Consider the following 20,286-nt stretch of genomic DNA (forward strand, 5'->3'; position numbering starts at 1 on the left):
TCGAAGGCCTACCTCCCCTTAGAGGCTAGGGTTTCAACATAAGAATTTTAGGGGGACACGTCAGTTCATAATAGAAATACATCTCTTGAAAATCTTTTCCCTCTCATTTCTCATTCTTGTAGGCTGAGCACTATGCCCAACCACATCCCTCTCCTGTCAGTGTAGGTTCCTTTCGCTCTTCAAATTCTGTTTTAAGATGTTATATAGGAAGCCCCTTTTCATACTTGTACCTGCGATGCTAATGTGATGTGTGGTCAGAAATAACCAGAAGGTTTTCACATGGGCCCATTCATGGCTTTACTAGAGAACATGGGACTTAGTGCCTCAGAAGGAGCGTTTCACATCCTAGTCATATGCTGAGGAGGAAAAAGGTTGGAAAAAGGAAAAAGGTTGGAAAAAGGAAAAAGCTTTCAAATAGTTGATGCCTGTAGGGAAAGAATATTTTCAGACTGTAGAATTAGGAGTATGGTTTCTGTACATTTTTTTTTTCATGAGGTGTTTTCGACTGAGCGAGTGAACATTGTTTTACAACCAGAAAATGCAGATTCAAATCTAGAGAAACTTTATGGAAAAGGAACTGGTAAATCTATTCTGATTGCTTTGTATAATATTTTGTTACCAGTTTTGATGTCTGGTCTATGATGGAAGTGCAATATGTTCACTTATTTTCAGGTAAGTAGCCATCTGCAATCCCAGTGGCGATGTTTTTGTGACTTCTTAAGTCTTTACTGTATGTTTCAATATTTCAACATTGCAATGAATTTCCAGTGTGGTTGTGATCACATAAAAATACTATAAAATGTACAAATGTTACCGAAAATCCGAAGTATGTTTGTGTAAGGAGACCTTTCTTACCACAATTCTATGCCCTTTACTTCCTGATGTTGATTGAGGTTGATTTGCTTAACAAAGGCCTACTTTGGGCTCATGGGAATGTGGTCATGGTTACTTGATATGAGTTTCTTGTGCTTTTGTTTGGATCTGTGATGGGGAGGGCCCACAGGCATCTTTAGTACTCAAAGAGGAGGGTGTGGGTAGGGACCTTGGAATCAGTTGTCCTTCAATTTAAGAAATATTTTTACTTGTCTTATGTAGAGAGGAAAAACTTTTCTTTGATCCTCTTAGGATCTTTGGCTGGGCCTGAAAATAAAACTAAAAAGATAAAAACTCTTTTGCCATCCACATGCTATTGGAACTTGTAGATAGAAATCTAGGAGGCCAATTTTGTTCAGAAGTTTTGTCTCCTGTGACTTTTGTCAGAGTCCAGGATCTCTCACCTGCAGCTGTCAGGCCACGCAGGGTCCCAGATAATAAAATTCCATCCTTGTCACCAAAACTGTAGGGGATGAAAAAAATTATTTCTTCTACCCTCCTAGGTTTTTCCACTGGGACCCTATGAAAGTAGATTGAGAAAATAGAAAGAGAAAAGCCAACAGCAGTTTGTGAGCCTGGGCGTCACGCCACACGGAGAGCAGGCACTCCCGTGATGAGTAACTCTAAGAGGTGGTTAGAACTTGGAGTCTGTGTACTAACTTAGCAGGGAGTTGGGAGGGGGAGACAGGGCACTTACAGCGAAGGAAGTCACTTGTTTTGAAAGATAAATGGGCTCTTAAGAGAACAGACAATGTGTATGTAGTTCATGACAGTGTCTGTCTGGTTTGCTGGCTGCTAGTCTCTAGGAAGAAAAGATTTCAGCTGTTCCATTTCTGACACTTGAGTGCTTCGGGGAAGCGCTGCTTTTAGTCACATCAGGGATTTTCAGGAACTGATAATAGCAGCTCTAAAGAATTCTTATTTCAATATGGCATATTTTGGGGTGGCCTATCTTGACCTTTTACCTACCTTTAAATGGAAAATTTCTGTCTAACTGGAAATGTGACTGAGTTGACTACATGAAATAAGAAAAAAATAAGCCAGAGCCATATACACTTGGGACTCCCCACCATTAGTCATTTTAAGGAAGTCTTAGACCCTCTGTAATAAAAGTGTTACCAAGTGTCCCATTAGTCATCAAAACAGTCTTCTCTCAAGTCTGTGCTATGCTTTTTTGCACTGAGGACAGTGTATGGTTTTCTCAAGGCAGAGGGAGTATTAGGAACCTACAGTCTTTGATTCCTCTACTGTGGTCATCACAAGAGGTTCAAAAAAAATATGCTCAAATAATACTGTGAATCCATAGTCACAAAGGGGCTCGAAGGACTCTTTTTAAAAAATGATTTATTTTATTTATTTATGCATACAAGGACTGGGGTATTGGCATACAAAGACTGGGGTATAGGTGCAGTGTCGGGGGCTGGGTGAGAGGATTCACCAGAGACAGAGTGGGGAGCAGAACGAGTCTACTGAAATACACTGCTAAGGGAGATAGGAGAGGTCTTCTGTGCCAATTGAGTTAGCGTGCTGGTTGGGAATTGAACTCATGCTGCAGTGGCTGCAATAGCTTCATGTGCTGAGACTTAACCCCTTGCACCACCAGGGAGGCCCTTGAAGGACCCTTTTTTGACTTTTTTTTTTTTTTTTTTTAATACAAGGACTGGGTACAGTCAGAAGCGCGGGAGGGTGAGAGAATTCACCAGAGCCAGAGCAGGGAACAGAACAGGCAGACCGATGAAATACACTGCTGAGGGGAGCAGTGGGCACGGCAGGAAAGGTCTGTGTGCCATGTGGGACTCTTGCCAGGGGCCGGGGATTGCGCTGGCACTAAAGAGGCTGCGGGCAGCTTTGCAGCCCAGCGCTTAACCGCTGCACCACCAGGGGAGGCCCCCTTTTTGGACATTTTACTTTCTATTTCTTTCTAGTGTGAGCGTGTTGGCCTCTCAGGGATTATGAAATCCCAGGAACAAGAGCCTTGCCATCTTTTCTTTGTGTTCTCACAGCACTACCGAGTCCTGGCTGTACATGGGTGCTCTGTCCACAGAGGAGGGGTTGCAGGTGAGGAGTGGGTGAACCAGTTCTTGCTGGGTGCTTACACAGTTCACCTGAGCACCCCACAGAAACAATGGCTCTGCTCCAGTCTAAACACATTTGAAGAAACAATTCACATTGTAGTTTTAACTATTGAAAACAATCATCTTTAGTTGACTTTTCAGATTTCAGTTTAGATTATAGAATTAAGTATGGTAACTGCTGGCTTGAAAGACTTGGCATAGTCCTTAGTCTTGAAGGAGAGTTCCCTGTTCAGAACAGGCCTTCCCAAAATGTGTCACTGTGGCATGTGGATTATTTAGAGCTGAGATCAAGTGAGGCCTCGAAGGCTCATAAGAAACTTTTCCCACTCCCTTAACTACTGAGAAGAATGAAAGTTGGGGCTGTCACCCAGAATTAGGATTTTTATCCAAACAGGTTTAAATAGTTTTCTATCAAAGAAACCTATCTGTGTGGCAGGCAAACATCTAACTAAGGAGCATGTGGTCTTCATCATGAGTCCTCCTCCTTTGTCCTGAGAGTCCAAGCCCCTATTCCATCCATTAGCTCAGGGTATGTATTTATATACGATACATATATATATGTAAATATATATATATATACATTGTATGTATTTATATATGTCTTATGTAGAGAGAAAAAACTTACCTATGTATAACTCTTACATATATATGTATTTTTATATATATATATATACACATCTGTATTTATAAATATACACACACACATATCCTCATTTTGCCCCATTGGCGTTAGAGAATCCCCAACCAGGTATACCATCCATAGTTATGTAACTAAATTTGGTTTTTCTCCTACTAATCTATCTGATATAATTTGATTGCTTGACCAGCCTAAGAAGAACCTAAAGGGGGTAAGGGGGAAGTTTCCTCTCCTCTCTGACTTTTATTATTACATTTGATCAACATGTAAATACAGCATCCTCTGTATGAGCGAGGGCATGAACATCATGGAGTTCAGCAATAATTCAGACTTAATTATACTCACAATATTTTTATGCATGAGATTAGAGTGAGATATGTTAACACAATGGATATGCCTGAGACAAATACATTCTAAATTTTGTTTTTTCTCCTCATCACAATTTCATGAGGCACTTACTAAAAAGTAAAATCTCTTTCTTTATAATATAGCCTTCAAAGCTCATCTCCTCTCAACTTTAATCCAGTTTCAAGAATAAACCTTACTCTAATAAAACTGTTAATTCTAGATATTTGAATACTAATTCTATGAAAAAAGGTTTTTTTTTTTTTTTTGGTGATCGATGTTCCAAGTTACCTCTGACACAGGGATCTTATGCTCCTTTTTTGGTTGAGTGTTTTCAATCTGCCCATTAAGAAACCATTTCAGTGGGAGAAAGAAACCAGAAATGTGACTTTTCATATTCCATTATATCAAGCTGAGTGTTCTGTACTGAATTGTTTATTTTGGATGAAGTATGGTAGATGAACATTGTGTTTCTTGCTTCTCCCTGGGATTCTTTTAAAAAAGAAATGCCAGCCATCTCGTTCACATTTAGAAGGAAGAAATTAAACAAAGGCGCTAGTGGGTGACTTTTAGCAGGGTGAGTCAGTCCTTGTCTCCAGTGTTGATTGAAGATGCCTGGCACAGCCAGAGCTCTCCTTTCTGTAGCAGCAGGCTCTTTAATCTCAGAAGTCAGGTAAGTGAGACAGACAAACTTTGTATTTTAATTTTAACTTAAACATAATTTTAACTTAAATATGTCATCCTTTCCCCATACTTCAAAATTTATCACCTAGGTCCTTTTTTAAAAATACCACTTTCTCTGTTTGGAATTAGATGTCCCCTTTCTTAAAATGCCTCATCCACAATTTCTAGTTTTGGTTTCTTAGGGTGAGAACTTAGACAATTCTGATGTAGTCAGTATATAGGAACTTTCTAGATTGCTGTCTTTCCCCGCCTTCAATTTTTTATGGTTTTCTTGCCTACTCATAATTTATAAGAATTCTAAAGTGTTCAGCTTATTTATTTTTTTTTAAATTTTTTCTTTTTGTGGGACCCTCGCCGGCGGCCCGCGAACGAACATGTGCTGTAGAGGCTGCGGGCAGCTTTGCAGCCCAGCGCTCAACCACTGTGCCACCAGGGGAGGCCCCATTCAGCTTATTTTTTGATAGAAAACAACATCCTTTCATTTCATGCTCAGATCTTATTAGTTTGTACTATACTTTATCAGATCACCCAAATTAGACTAACAAACCCAGTGGACTCTTAATCATGCCAGAAGCCTGCTGTTAGGAGCAGAAGCTGCCAGCACAGTAGAGAGGAACCTATTAGATACAAGGGCATTTTCCTTCCCCCTCTCGGTTCTTCTTGACACAGTAAAATAATCAAATTAATATCAGACAGGCACATAGGAGAAAAACACTTTAATTTCTTGTGCACAAGGAGCCCACATAGACATGAGAAGTCCAAGGACAGAAAAGTAAAGGGAGTATTTGAATACATGTCATCCTGAGCTAAGGGATGGGATAGGGGCTCAGGGCTTCAAGGGGGAAGGAAGGGCATTCAGAAGCTGAAAAGAAGAGCAGATGTTTGGTAATTAGGTGTTTGCCCTGCCATATAGGTTGGTTATTCAGTTAGAAAGGTTATTTTTGGTAATGACTGGGATTCTGAGTAATACCCCCAATTTTCACTCATGTAGTTAAGGGAATTGTAAATTTTTTTTTTTTTTGAGCCTGCAGGACCTTAATTGATTTCAGCTTGAAATAATCCATATGCCAAATAGATCTTGGGGAGAGCTATTTTGAACTCTTTGCAGGTATTTAGTGTCCCCAGGGGTCAGGTAGTAACACTCTTGTGGCAGGGGCAGGGACTGGGCTGAGGACGCTGGGGAATCTCCTGTGTAAGCTGAGGCAGGGACAGTGGAAATGGAAAGGGTTGGATTTGAGATTTGGTAGTTGAATCTGGTAGGGCTCAGACCTGAGTGGTCTGAGGGGGGCAGGAAGGGGAGCACCCATGGTACCCCTGGGTGATGACTGGGCCACAGGCTGGTACCACAGGGGGTGATGCTGTTGCTCTTCCAAAATAGGAAGCACAGGCTGAGGGCTGGGGTGGGAGCTGTGACAAGCTCATTCGGGGCGTGTAGAGTTGAAATTTCTCATCCAAGAGGAGCTGCTCAGTAGGCAGTCGAATACGTAGGTGGTACTTGGAAGCTGTAAGTCTGAGCTGGAGAAAAACATTTGGGAGTCCTTGGCATTCACTCTGTGACCCAACCTTGTTGAATGCTTGGAAGAGCCAAGAAGAATATGACAAGGAATGACAGGAGAGGGAGCCTCTGGAGGGACAGAGGAAAGAATTGTAGCCAAGGTGAGAAGTGGCTCTAGAGATAGGGTGAGGCTCAGTAAATCACGGAAGCTGAGAAAGAAGAGGGCTTAGAACCAGCCACCAGACTGAGAACAGACTGGTGTGTATGAGCAACCTTCAATTTGGGGTGAAGTGGTAGGTCAGAAGCTGTGTAAGCAAGAACAAAGAATGTGTTCCCTTTACCCAACAGTGGGGATCTACATAGGCCGGGTCCTTTGAGTGGGTGCTGACTGTGCAGGGCAGGGGTGGATGACAGAGGTTGCTGCTAGCCTTTGGCTGGTACCTTTGAGCTGACTGGCCAGTCTTAGAATAGTAGACTAGGTAGTCTTTTTTTTTTTTTTTTAAAGATTTATTTTTCTTTATGCGTACAAGAACTGGGGTGTATGCCAGAGGTGCAGGGGATGAGAGGATTCCCCAGAGACAGAGTGGGGAGCAGAGCAGGCTGATCTACTGAAATACATTGCTGAGGGGAGCAGCAGGTGAGATAGGAGAGGTCTGTTGCGCCACGTGGGTTAGCTCCTTGGCTGGGGATGGAACTCATGCTGCAGTGGCAGGTGATAGCTTGATAGTGCTGAGACTTAACCCCTTGCACCACCAGGGAGGCCCAGACTAGCTAGTCTTAATGAAAGGGTGGGTGGGTGGATGGAAGGGCCCTCATTTATTGTTGAAGGATAGAAGTTGAAGGAAACATCCAATCGCGACCTTTTACTTTATTTGGGACAGTGATTGCTTTTTCCCTCCCTAACTAGACACACCTTTGTTGAAAGAATGAGCAAACTTAATTTCTCAAAGCAGAGGACTTCTGACGAAGAAACTTTAGACATAGCATACTTAGCAAACAAAAAGAAACTTTCAACAAAGAACCTTCAGATATTACATAATCCTCCTTCCTCATTGCACATTTGTAATCTTTCTTCTGGCCAGAGGCGAGGCTGTCCTTGTCTGTACTTCTTAACCCCAGGTGATCCCAGTAGGGCTGCGGGGAAAGTTGGACAGTGACCACAGAGTCCAGGCTCAGTAAACGGAACTTCCTGAGCCTGTCTCCCAATACTTGCAATTTTTTTCCTTACCTGGTGACAGCCACTGAATTGCAGCTGTGGGCTAGAGAGGGAATAAACACAGGACTGGCAGTGCAACAAACCACCTGCTAGCTGACAGCAAATATATGAGACAAGAGGAACAAGCTTAAATTTCAGTAGAATAAAGATTTAAAAAAATTGTACAGAGACTGTCTTGAATAAAATAACTTGCTTTCTCTTTGTAGAGGTAATAATAAATATACCACTTTATTTTTAATGTTAATCACTAAAAAAGGAAGAAAACTTAATCATTATAAACATCTGAGGGCCTCCCCTGGTGGTACAGCGGTTGAGCGCTGGGCTGCGAAGCTGCCCGCAGCCTCTGCAGCACCGGTTTGATCCCCGGCCTCCGGTGAGGGTCCCACATGGTGCACAGACCTCTCCTGCCGTGCCCGCTGCTCCCCTCAGCAGTGTATTTCATCAGTGTTGCCTGTTTTGCTCTCCGCTCTGGCTCTGGTGAATTCTCTCACCCTCCCGCGCTTCTGACTGTACCCAGTGCTTGTATAAATAAATAAATAAATAAATCTTAAAAAAAAAAAAAAATCTGAGACCAGACTTGCAAGGGACCAGTGGACCTTTCCCCTCCTCCCAACCCCTTTTTATACCCTGATGGAAATTAGGTATGTGTGGTTCTGTCCAGGAGTGCAAAATGGCAAGGCTAACTTTTTAGATGGTTTCTTCCTAGCTGTTCTTCTATGGGAAATCTCCTAAAGAACAAATGCTATGGGGAGAACAGTGTTCTTTAGTCCCATTTCTAGAATTCTGGCCTTTAGATGCTAGAGAACTGGATTTGAATCCCACTGCTGCTATTTTCTGGGCTTAGGGACATAACCTCTCTGAGTCACAATTTTCTTACTGGCCAAAAAAGGGACACTAATGTCTAGAGGGCTGAGGACTGAATGGGATACAATGTGTGCACGACAGCCAGTGGCGCTTGCAACTAAATGTCAGGTGCCCTCCCCATCCAGAATGAAGTTATGAAGTGGGAGGACGTTTAGTGACTTCTCTCTTATTTAAATGAATCTCTTATTCTGCCTTCCCTTGGGTCAGGAGGACTGGCCAGGCTAGATGGCTGTCCAGCTGGTACCCTGAGGAAGATGGGGTGGATTGGGGTTGGACCCAAGGCAAGGATGCAAGCGAGCTACTATACTTGCTGCCAGAAAGAATAATCAGTGTGGTCAAGAAAGTTCTGAGGCCAAAGCTATTATTCCTGGTCCAGAACAGGTCAAGCAGATAAAGGGGCCCAGGAGTCAAGGTGGTGCTCAAAAGGGAGACCGGGACCATAGACCTGAGATAGTGTGCGTCAAGGGCACCAGATGCTGGTCCCTCAGACAATCTCAATCTTGTAGCAAGCCCCGAGTCTCTTAAAGGGGCTTGGGCAAAATGAAGAACTATGGGCTCTGCTTATTGGTGTGCAGAAGATCTCCAAGAATGAATCCTTGCTCAGCCACCACATGGGAATTCTGGTTCTATCCTCCCTCACTTTACCTTTGAAGGCCAGTTGAGGCCAGTGCAGCATGGCCGTGCTGAGCATGGTAATTCACAAGGTGTATTCTGCTGAGCCAGACTGGGATCATAGGGAGTCATAAAAATAATTCAGAAAGAAGAAAAGTAGCCACAGATTGCTAACAGCTGAAACTCTCAGATTTCCAGAAGCAGCTGCTGGCAATATGAGACCAGGGCTATGAACATGAAGCAGAGCTACAGAGAACTCAACTCTGCAGACAGAAGCCTCGTTGATAGCGGCCAATCTAGGCAGCCTGGGACAGGGGTCTAGCCATGGGCCTGGGATGAGCCCAGCCCAGATAGTCCCACCACAAACTGGAGCAAGTAACTTAACCTCTTTCAGTTTGTCATCTTTAAATGACAGTGAACACACACTAAAAATTGTCTTCGAGGACATGTTTTGGGAGAACATGAATGGGATGGGGATGAGAGAGGCACTTTGCACTTTGTATCTCTATACATTTTCATTTTTGAACAATGTGGATGTATGTGTTGTTAAAAGAATAAATGAAAAAATATAAGTGATGATAGTTTTTGTCTTTCAGGATTATACAGGTCTTCCTGACAGATGGTAATTATTTGCTTGAATTTACTGTTATTATTAGTGCTAATACAGGCACTGGTGATGTCATAGGTCAGTGTTTTAGCCTGTACATACCCAGCAGTCTATCACAGACTCAGATCTCCCTCCATATCCTGGCCTAACCTGTTGATAACAAATGATATAAATTCAGCCCCTTGAAAATGCGTAAAATGAATGCGTACTTGCAAATTATTATTTTTTTAAAATTTTTTTTAATAGAGGCATGTTCCATTTATTTATTTGTCTGCTTGTTTGTTTGTTTTGTTTATACATGCACTGGGTACAGTCAGAAGCGCGGGAGGGTGAGAGAATTCACCAGAGCCAGAGCGGGGAGCAGAGCAGGCAGAAGGACCGAAGCACACTGCTGAGGGGAGCAGCAGGCGGCAGGAGAGGTCTGCGCGCCATGTGGGACCCTCCTCCGGTGGCTTGGGAGCAGCCGGGGATCGAACCGGCGCCGCAGAGGCCGCGGGCAGCCTCGCAACCCAGCGCTCAACCGCTGCGCCACCGGGGAGGCCCGCAAATTATTTTTAAGTACATTGTAAAATGTACTTTTTTTTTTACTCTAACACATATTAGAGTGTTGTATTAAATTACTGCGTGACACCTGTATGAACACCTGTATAGCTTTACCTATGCTCATCAGTTGCTAACATTTTTGCCTCATTTTGTTCCTCTTTTTATACACATGTACAGACATAGACATACACTGTTTTTTTCCAAACTGTTGGAAGGTTGCGGATGTGATACTTTTGTCTTTAAGTACTTAAGTAATGTGTTTTCTGTAGACATTTTGCTACAGAGCCAGAATATTACGATCAAACCTAGAATATTTAACAACTGCAGAAGATGATTATCTAATGCACAGTTTAACTTCGGGTGTCCCCAAGTGTCCTGGTAATAATCTTGACAACTGTTTGCCTTTTGATCCAGGATAATATTAAAGATCTTGCATTACTTCCGTCCACAGCATTGTTTTGTCTTTCATGATTGACACTTCAAAGAGTGTAGTTCAGGTTTGCTCTACCTTTCCTGCCTCAATGTCCTTCAGTTTGTATTTGAGTGTTTCTTTACAATTAAATTCAGGTTAAATGTTTTGGGCAGGAATACTGCAATAGGTGTCACTTTTTAAAAAAAAGATTTATTTTTTGCATATAAGAGCTGGGGTGCAGGCCAGAGATGCGGGGAGGAGGGTTGAGAGTACTCACCAGAGACAGAGTGGGGAACTGAACAGGCGAATTGAATGAAATACACTGCTGAGGGGAACAGCGGGTGAGAGGGAGAGGTCTGCTGCACCATGTGGGGCTGCGCCATGTGGGGCTGCGCCATGTGGGGCTGCGCCATGTGGGTCAGCTCCCTGGCCGGGGATGGAACTCGTACTGCAGTGGCTGCTGATAGCTTCATAGTGCCGAGACTTAACCCCTCGCACCACCAGAGAGGCCCTTTAAGGCCACTTTACAAATATATTTTATACTCTTCCAACGGCATGAAGCCTGGAGTATTTTATTACAGTTCTTCAAATTTTCAAAAATTGTAATATTCTTATTTTCAAATATTCAGCAGGTCAATTATTGATCATTGACACAGGCCATCCTGCCATGATGGAGGCAGTGGGCTATTTGTACAGATCACTTGATCTAAGGGCGACCCATCTGGGACCTGCTCATTCATCCATTCACGGAATCCTGCAGTGAGTTTCTGTCCTACATCTCAAAATGAAATTGCTTCTGGTTATTCATGTTCTGTATGTGACCTCTTGACAACTTTTGATCTTTTGCAGTCTTCTGAGGGAAATCGAGCGCATCCGAGACAGGAGATGTTGGCCTCAAGGCCTGAGCCAGCACTGCTCTGCGGGACCTGGGGGCAGCGCCGCTCTGTGGGAGTACTTGCTGAAGCTGAGCTATCACAGCACCCAGGGTTCCCCTCTAATCTGCTCCATCCGGGGCATGAATGCGGACTTGCTGCACAGGGATAAAAGCACATCCATGACACCTCCTGCAGTTCCAGATAAATCACCCCACATGGTTTCAGATAAATCAAAATGCACTTCTGGAAAAGGCAAAAAAGTCTTGAGACCCATGATTTCCATTTCTGATGAGGAAAAGACCCAACGGAAGATGCAAAATAATGTTGAAATATGGAAAGGCTCAGAAAAGGAAGCATCAAAGAAAAAGAAAAATTATTCCTCTAAGATGTTATCTTTGGGTAAAATGGATGATGGTATAAAGCTTTTACCACAAAAAGTTTTGTTAGGTAATAGTGAAAGTGGAAAAGGCCAAATTTCCACAATTTACCAGCAACCCTTGCTGGGTGCTGTTAGCGTAGATAATCCCTGGGAATCCCTATCTGACCTCATCTCAGAAAAGTGGCTTTTTCATACCCCAGACTACAGTTCGGCTTTACAGAAGTGTTTTTTGCCAAGAAGATCTCAGCTGGAAACAAAATTGTTGAAGATAGCAAATGATTCTAATAAAGAATAAAAATGATCACGGGCTCTTCAATATCTTCACTTTTTCTTGTCTTTATTTAGAACTCTGATGAGATATTTTCTTTCAAAACTCTTGGAAGTAATGATAATGAAGGTCTAGGGATCTGAATTTTTAGCCCCCCTTTTCACCACCAATATTATAATGGATTTTAGCTTAAAAAAACACTTCTTAAGAGATTCACGTTTCTGGGATAGATAGAAGAATGTTGATCTCAGGGTTCCATATCTAAAAATAAACGAAGATATATATAATAATATATTTAAAAAATATACTGAAGCAATGTTTTTAAAGTTGTTGCTTTTACATCGCTATAGTGTCTCTATTTTTATTTTATGAATTAATGTTCCATGTAAATAAAATTCACAACTACTGTCCCCAAAACTCTTTTTTTTTAGGAAACATGAAAAAGAAAAGATTTAAAGTGGCATAAATTAAACTATATAGTAAATTTGGATTATCAAAGCCTATGGACCTGATATCATATCTGTTTTAAGCATTTTATTGCCTCTCATTTTATCAGTGATTTGTAAAACATTACCTGTTAAGTGTTAAGGATTACTTATTGGCTACCTTAGGAAAGTCATTTCACCTCTCTGAGGCTGTTTTATTATTTATAAAATGGGAAAATTTATGACAACCACTTTTCAGGATTACAGAGAATGCATGCTAATGCACATAGCAAGCCTTCGATAAATAATAATAGTATATTATTACTGTTACCATTATTGTTAGTCTAACCCAGGGGCCACTAAGGAGTCAATATCTCTTGATCCCTTCAGCCTGTGATCTAAGCATACACTAGTGCTTTGGGTTATTTAAGTCATGCCACACGCATTTCTTTTTTTTTTTTTTTTTTTTTTTTTTATAGACGCATGCTTTATTTATTTGTTTGCTGGTTTGTTTGTTTGTTTTGTTTTTATATACATGCACTGGGTACAGTCAGAAGCGCGGGAGGGTGAGAGAATTCACCAGAGCCAGAGCGGGGAGCAGAGCAGGCAGAAGGACCGAAGTACACTGCTGAGGGGAGCAGCGGGCGGCAGGAGAGGTCTGCGCGCCATGTGGGACCCTCCTCCGATGGCCGGGGAGCAGCCGGGGATCGAACCGGCGCCGCAGAGGCCGCGGGCAGCTTCGCAACCCAGCGCTCAACCGCTGCGCCACCGGGGAGGCCCGCCACACGCATTTCATACTTGGCAGTAGATTTTCCCTGGCAGAGTGCCAGCCTTGAGAGCGGTTCCTTGTACTCCACCCAGCAGCCTGTTTAACGGTACCAAGGAGTAGTTGGAGAACTAAGTCCTTGTAGTTCAGTTACTCTCAGCCCAGTTTTGGGTGGGCCGCATGAATCTCTCCTGCAGGAGCGGAGACTGACTAGTGCACACAGAAACGTCACGTGTTAGGGGTGTACACGACTGGTGGGGTACACGACTGGTGCAGCCCAGCACGGCGCCTGTGAGCGTGGGCAGGAACAGAAGCTGGTGTCCATGTCCCCAAGGCCTCCCCTGCGAGGTGGAAATCTCGGGAGGGCACTGTGTTTCCAGGCTGTGCAGTGGGGCTGCCCCTCAAATACAGCAGTCCAAGCGTGGGGTACAGGCCTCGCTACCCGCTGACCCGCAGGGCTGGAAAGATCCAAGTTGGGGATCCGGGACCTCCCAATCCGTCCCCGCGATCTAGGGGAGGTCCAGACTGCAGAGGTCACTAATGTTAAAGAGGTCACCTCCTGGAGCCGGGGTCAGAGGCACAGAGTCCGCGCAGCCAGCGTGGGGGGACTGTCACCGCGCGTCGAGAAGGCGCGGCATGCGCAGCTCGGCGGGCGGCCCTGGGGTCCCGTCTCGTGGCGCAGGACGGCGACGGGACTTCAAATTCCGTGTGGCCTGGGCCTCACCACCAAGCGCCAAGCCGGCGCGCCGCAGGGTCAAGAGGTGACAGCCGCGGGCGGTACTCGGCGTCCAAGATGCTGGCCCCGCCCGCCCCCGGCCCGCCCCCGGCCCGCCCCCGGAACGCCCCGCCCGGCTCCCCCGGCCGGGCCAGACCACGCCTCCAGTCGAGGCTCCGCCCCAGACACGCCCCCTGCCCGCCCCCAGGCCGGGCTGGACCTCGCCCCCCAGTCCAGGCCCCGCCCCACCGAGGCCCCGCCCCACCGAGGCCCCGCCCCACCGAGGCCCCGCCCCCGCGGCGGCCGGAGGAGCCGGCCGCGCCGCCACGTGCTCCGACGCAGGGGCCGCCCGCAGGCGGGGCTGAGCTCCGGGGCCGCGGCGCGCTCGCCGGGCTGAGCCGGGAAGCATGGCCACGCCGGGGGCAGCGGCGGCCGCCCGTGGGGCCGGGGCGAGGCTGGCGGCGGCGGCCCTGCGGGGCGGCTGCGGGACGGCGGCTCGGGGGCGGCCGCGCGGGGGCCCCGAGCGCCCCCTGTGCACCGCGCCCGGCGCCGCCGCGGACATGAAGCGCTACCTGTGGGGCCGCTACCGGCAGGCGAAGAGCAGCACCGAGGGTGAGTGCCGCCCCCCGCCCCCCGCCCCCGCCCCCGCGGGCCGGTCTGCGCCCGGGCCCGGCCGCCGCGCTCCCGCCCTGTCAGCTGTGGGGGCGCCCGGGCCGAGCTGGCCGCGCCGTGACCTCCAGGCCCCCCGAGACCCGCCTCAGCCCCCCGCGGCGCCGCCGCGACCCGGGGAACGCGGACGATGAGCCTCTAGAAACTTTGCAGCTCTTGTCTGTCTCCTGCGGGTTTACACCTTCGTGGGGATTTGAGGCGGAAGCCTGCCTGGGAGGGCTTGGGGTTCTCCCCCGAGGCTTGGCGGGCATCGCTCTGCCCGCGGAGCACCCCCACATACCAGGCGTGCTGTGGACTGACAATAAGGGTAGTAACACCCGGGGTCCCGCAGGCGGCGGGTCACCCCGGATTCGGGGCTGCCAGGCAGGTGGGAGTGTCGGTTTACCTTCCTTTTTTTTTTTTTTAAATTTATTTAATATTTTTTTACATCTTTTTTTCATTTTTGCACAATGTATGCATTTTCATCTTGGTTATAGTCCCCATACAAATCCCCCCCTTATTTTGACCCTAATCCCTTTCCCCCCTCCCGTGTATGGCTTATAGTTGCTTGCTGATTTTGATTTTTACTTTATTATAATTACTCTTTTTCCTGGTCCCCTATTTTTACAATAGCTAAGCTATGGAAACAACCCAAATGCCCAAAAATAGATGACTGGATCAAGAAGATGTGGTACCTATACACCATGGAATATTACTCAGCAATCAAAAAGATAAACTCATGCAGTTTGCAGCAACATGGATGGCGCTGGAAGGGATCATGCTCAGCAAAATAAGCCAGAAAGAAAAAGAAAAATACTGGATAGTCACACTCATAGCAGAAATCTAGAAAACCTTTCTTTTATTTTTTAAGGGAGTGGGATTTGCTGTGTTTTGAATTAAGAGCTGTTCAGGTTCAGAGAGTCTGGCTTATTTGCTAACCTAAGTGAGGAGAGGATTCCAGGCAGTGACCACCAAATGGCCAGGTTATTAATAAGGAAAGCCGTGGTGGAAAAGAACAGAGTAAATTCTAGTACCAGGTACGTAGATTGTCTCCCTGAATTCTTAAAGTAGCTACAAAGAGGTGTCATGTCCTCATTCTATAGATGGGAAAGCGAAGGCTCAAGTTTAAGGAACCTGGCCAAGGTCACACCTTGATCTGGGATCTGTCTCAGCCCCTACCTAACCCACTGCCCTATTTCCTGCGCTGTCTTCCACTAGCAGCCGGCCCTTTGGGAACTGGTGTAAAGGGCAGTGATAATCCTCTGGTGCTGCTGCTTTTACGGAGGAGTTGTACGGAGGAGTTGGAATAGTTTTTTTTTTTTTTTAACTAATTTTTTGGGGTGGTGGAGGTGGCATGTACAGACAGTGTGAGGATATTGGGTGGGAGACAATGTTGTATAGAACATTGCATTTTCCATCTTTTGGCTCAAAATCAGTTTAGTGAAAGAAAGCAAGAGGCTTCTTTTCATGGATTGGGAGGCTTTTTTGAGGGAATTCCTCGTGGCTCACAATGCAGAATTCTAAGGAAATGGGATTTATTTTCTTTTGCTCAGTTTAATTTTTCATCTGCTTTTGATGGATTGTATTATATGGTAGAAGGAAGTACTGGGGATTGAGTTGAAAGAAATCTAGAAGATCATCTAGCACAACTTTTGGGCAGACAAGACTTTAAAAAAAATTGATATGTTAAATTGAGATAATTGAGATAATGTACATACGTGGAGTTGTAATAATTAGCACAGGGCTATCCTTTACCCAGTTTCTCCTAATGGTAACATTTTGCAAAGCGGTAGAACAGGATCATAACCATTATATTGATCCAGCTTACAGGTCTTATTTAGTCCCCTAGTTTTCCTTGTACTTCGTGTATGTGTACTTAGTTCTGTGCAGTTTTATCACAGTGCCACAGTCAAAATACAGAATAGTTCACTAACAGGATCCTTTCCACTGTCTTTATAACCACTCCCACGAGTTCCTGGGCCAATATATCTGTTCTCCACTTCTCAAATGTATCCTTTTGAAAAAGTTATGTAGATGGAATCATATAATACGTAACCTTTGGGAATTAACTTTATTCACAGAAGTAATTAAAATTTTTTTAAAGATCTATTATCTATTTATGCATGCAAGAGCTGGGGTACAGGCCAGAGGTGTGTGTGGGGGAGTGAGAGGATTCACCAGAGACAGAGTGGGGAACAGAACTGGCATATTGACTGAAGTACACTGCTGAGGGGAGCAGCAGGCTAATTAGGAGAGGTCTGCTGCGCCATGTGAGTCACCTCTTTGCCTGGCCGGGGAATCCAATGCAATGCTGCAGAGGCTGCAGACAACTTCATAGGCTGTGTCTTAACCCCTTGCGCCATCAGGGAGGCCCTCATAGAAGTAATTGTTCAGAGATTTGTCCTGTGTGTGTGATCAATAGTTTTTTTTTTAAACTGCTGAGTAGTATTCCATGGTATAGATATAATACAGCTTAACCATTTTTTACCTACAGTGAAACACTTAATAGTTCAGTTATAAAGGACATCTGGATTGCTCCCAGTTTGGAGCAATTACGAATAAAATTGCTGTAAAGTATAGTATGTACAGGTGTTTATGGGAACCTATGCTTCCATTTTTCCAAATGTCATGCCATTACTTGGTTAGTCATTTTATGTTTAGTTTTTTAAGAAACTGCACACAAAGTTTTGCCCTTTTGATTTTTTAAAATATTTTATTTTAATTTTTTTTAGATTTATTTATTTATTTATACAAGCACTGGGTATAGTCGGGAGCGCGGGAGGGTGAGAGAATTCACCAGAGCCAGAGCGGGGAACAGAGCAGGCAGAAGGACCGAAGTACACTGCTGAGGGGAGCAGCGGGCGGCAGGAGAGGTCTGTGCGCCATGTGGGACCCTCCTCTGGTGGCCGGGGAGCAGCCGGGGATCGAACCGGCGCTGCAGAGGCTGCGGGCAGCTTCGCAACCCAGCGCTCAACCGCTCAACCGCTGCGCCACTGGGGAGGCCCTGCCCTTTTGATTTTATAGATGAGGTTTGCTGCTTGCAGGCTGTGACTCCAGGGACTCCACCAAACTTCAGCCTCCCCATCTATAAAATGTGGGGAGGAATGAGTCCAGCTGTGGAAGGTGTTTTACATTCCTGGCTGGTGAGAAGGCTAAAGTGTTGGGTTATAAGGAGCATCATCAGTCCAGAGTTTGGGCTTGGGTGTGTGATAATCTGGGGGAGAGGGGTGGATTTGGTGTGCAATAATCCCCAGGGGTTGGGGGAGGAGTGGATTTTGCAGCATGACAGTGCTTGAGGGAGATTTGGAGATTTATTAGCTCTGTGACTTTGGTGGCAAGTTACTTTCCTCTCTGACCTCTGTTTCTCAACTGTATCGGGTTATAATGTCTTTTAGCAGGACTTGGTGCCCAGCAGGTGCTCAGTAGATAGTAGCTGTTATTACGAGTTGTTAAATAACTCTTAGTCATGCTTAGTAAGGGTGGGCTGGCTAGCTCTAGGCTCTAGGTCTCCCTTTTAGCACAGCACCATTAACTAGCTTGGGTGGCTTAGAAAAGGCCACCTAATCTGTCTAGCTTCTCGTAGAATGAGGCCACTGGATTAAATAATGCCTGAGCCTTTTCAAATGTCATAGGTCCGTGAGTCAGTTATTCGGGGTGCCCCATCCAAGCTTCACTCCCCAGCACAACACGTTCCCTCTGTCACCCCTGAGAACACAGGAACTTTAATTAGACTTTTCCTTCTTCGTCCTCTCTGGGTCTGCATCGTCCCTCCTCCTTTAGCTGCTGTCTGGGTGGATGTGCCTAGCTCGCGTTCTTGCGCTAGCATTTATTAATCACGTAGCCGTGGGCTTAAGTGCGTGATTCACAGATGGATGGGTCTGGGAGGGAGGGGCTCACCGTGCTCAGCACCTGTCTGTGCTGGAGGGTGTGCTGCCTGGCTCAGAGACTGGTAAACAGATAAAGGACCGTCCAGCTTGGGGGAGATAAACAGTGGCCCCTGGGACTCTGACACCAGGGCAGATAATGGGGTCAGCTGATCTCTTGCCTTCCTCCAAACAATCTGTTCAGTACGAAGCCTGCTTGGTTGATTTTGTTCTTTGTTTTACCTTTTATCTTCTACTCTTCTTTTTATTCATTTAAAAACTATTTTTCTGGGGCCTCCCTGGTGGACCAGCGGTTGAGCGCTGGGTTGCGAAGCTGCCCGCAGCCTCTGTGGCGCCGGTTCGATCCCCGGCTGCTTCCCGGCCACCAGAAGAGGGTCCCACATGGCGCGCAGACCTCTCCTGCCGCCCGCTGCTCCCCTCAGCAGTGTACTTCGGTCCTTCTGCCTGCTCTGCTCCCCGCTCTGGCTCTGGTGAATTCTCTTACCCTCCCGCGCTTCTGACTGTACCCAGTGCATGTATAAATAATAAATAAATAAATCTTAAAAAAAAAACCAACTATTTTTCTGGTAAGTTTTACTTTAGATCAGTTTGGGATTTACAGAAAATTTGCATGCTTTCTATAAACCCTGTTCCACGTTTCCCCTGTTATTAACTTCTCACTTGACGGTCACATGTTAATTACAAATAAAGAACCAATATCAATTCATTGTCAATATGTATCAGTGTTAATGAAGGGCCATGCTTCACTCAGATTTCCTTTGCTTCTAGCCTCATACCCGTTCCTGCTCCAGGATCCCGTCCAGAACGGTGCATTACATTCAATCCTCATGTCTCTGGGGCTCTGCTTGTCTGTGACAGTCTTGGTGACCTTGACAGTTTGAGGAATACAGGTCAAGCACTTTGTGGATCCTCCCTCAGTTGGAATTTCTTTTTTTCTAACTTGAGATTTTTTGATTATTTTCACATTTGTATCACATCCTTTATCAAACTCTGCTCAGAGAATGTTCTTGGTATTTTTAGGAAAAGAAATGTAGGATGATAACCCTAGCAAAAATTTCCCATAGAACTCTGGTTTCCACCCAGAGTTTGAGGAGGGCTGTGTTGCCCTCAGGGGTTGTTTGATAATGTCTGGGGACCTTTTTGGTTGTCAGGAGTGGGAGAGAGGATGTGCTGCTGGCCTTTATCAAGGGTGCTATTAAATATCCTACAGTGCAGAGAACAGTCCCCCACACCAGAGACTAATTCAACCCCAAGTGTCAGTAGTGCAAGTAGTGCCAAGATTGCCCTAAAATAAGGACTTCTAAGGAAACATTGTGTAATTATATTTTAAAGGGGTGCAATCGGCTGTTTCCTCTTTTGCTGTGTGTTGTGTGCATCTTCTTTGATGTGCATCCCTGGCCATCCCTGTCTGCTCAGGGGATAATTCACCTGCCCTGTGGTGTCCAGAGTGGAAGTATTCCTCTTCTTCAAGCGGAGTTGCTCCGGCCATACATTGGGATAGCCTAAAGGGTTTCCCTCCTTTCCAAGTCACCCCCCCGGCCAGTCTGTTTGGAACATTTGGCCTCTTGGCTGGGGCTATGGTGCATATTAAGTTGTGGAAAGAAATCTGGGGACAGGGTGAATGAAGGATGTTGCAGGGTTTATTCAGAGTCCTCAGCTGAGAGCATGGCATGTAGAATCAGCATGGACCACCAACCCTTCCACCAGGAACTGCAGTGGCTTAGAAGAACCATGGGTCATTTTAAAGTAGCCCAGTGTTGCTTGGCTGCATTCCACTGTCTTCTGAAACATGTGGCTAAGGGAGTGCGGAAAATACCTGTTCCAAGATTGAGAGGCATTTTACAGGTGCGCTTATCAGAGTTATTGCATCAGAGCCCGTAAAATGAATCTCCGAGTAGAATGTAGGTATAACACTTCTCAAATACATTTGACTATGGAGCTCCATTTTTGAGGTAATACCCCA

General features: G+C 45.6%; 2 protein-coding genes across 2 annotated transcripts in view; both read left to right on the plus strand.

Annotated features, from left to right (window-relative positions):
* LOC311184726 (putative tetratricopeptide repeat protein 41) overlaps positions 1-13,841 on the plus strand; it is a gene marked incomplete at both ends in the record, with an annotated part of 52,365 nt that extends 38,524 nt beyond the window's left edge. The window contains 3 exons of the mRNA XM_084254916.1: positions 10,993-11,122; positions 11,213-11,637; positions 13,759-13,841. Of these exons, the coding sequence (XP_084111042.1) occupies positions 10,993-11,122; positions 11,213-11,637; positions 13,759-13,841 (638 nt within the window). The remainder of the gene's footprint in view (positions 1-10,992; positions 11,123-11,212; positions 11,638-13,758) is intronic.
* Positions 13,842-14,198: 357 nt separating this feature from the next.
* Positions 14,199-20,286, plus strand: part of NT5DC3 (5'-nucleotidase domain containing 3) — a gene marked incomplete at both ends in the record, with an annotated part of 46,555 nt that continues 40,467 nt past the window's right edge. Inside the window, one exon of the mRNA XM_084255004.1 lies at positions 14,199-14,403. Coding sequence (XP_084111130.1) covers positions 14,199-14,403 — 205 coding nt within the window. The remainder of the gene's footprint in view (positions 14,404-20,286) is intronic.

This window comes from Talpa europaea (assembly GCF_964194135.1).
Source record: "Talpa europaea genome assembly, chromosome: 15".
Classification (NCBI taxonomy): Eukaryota; Metazoa; Chordata; class Mammalia; order Eulipotyphla; family Talpidae; genus Talpa; species Talpa europaea.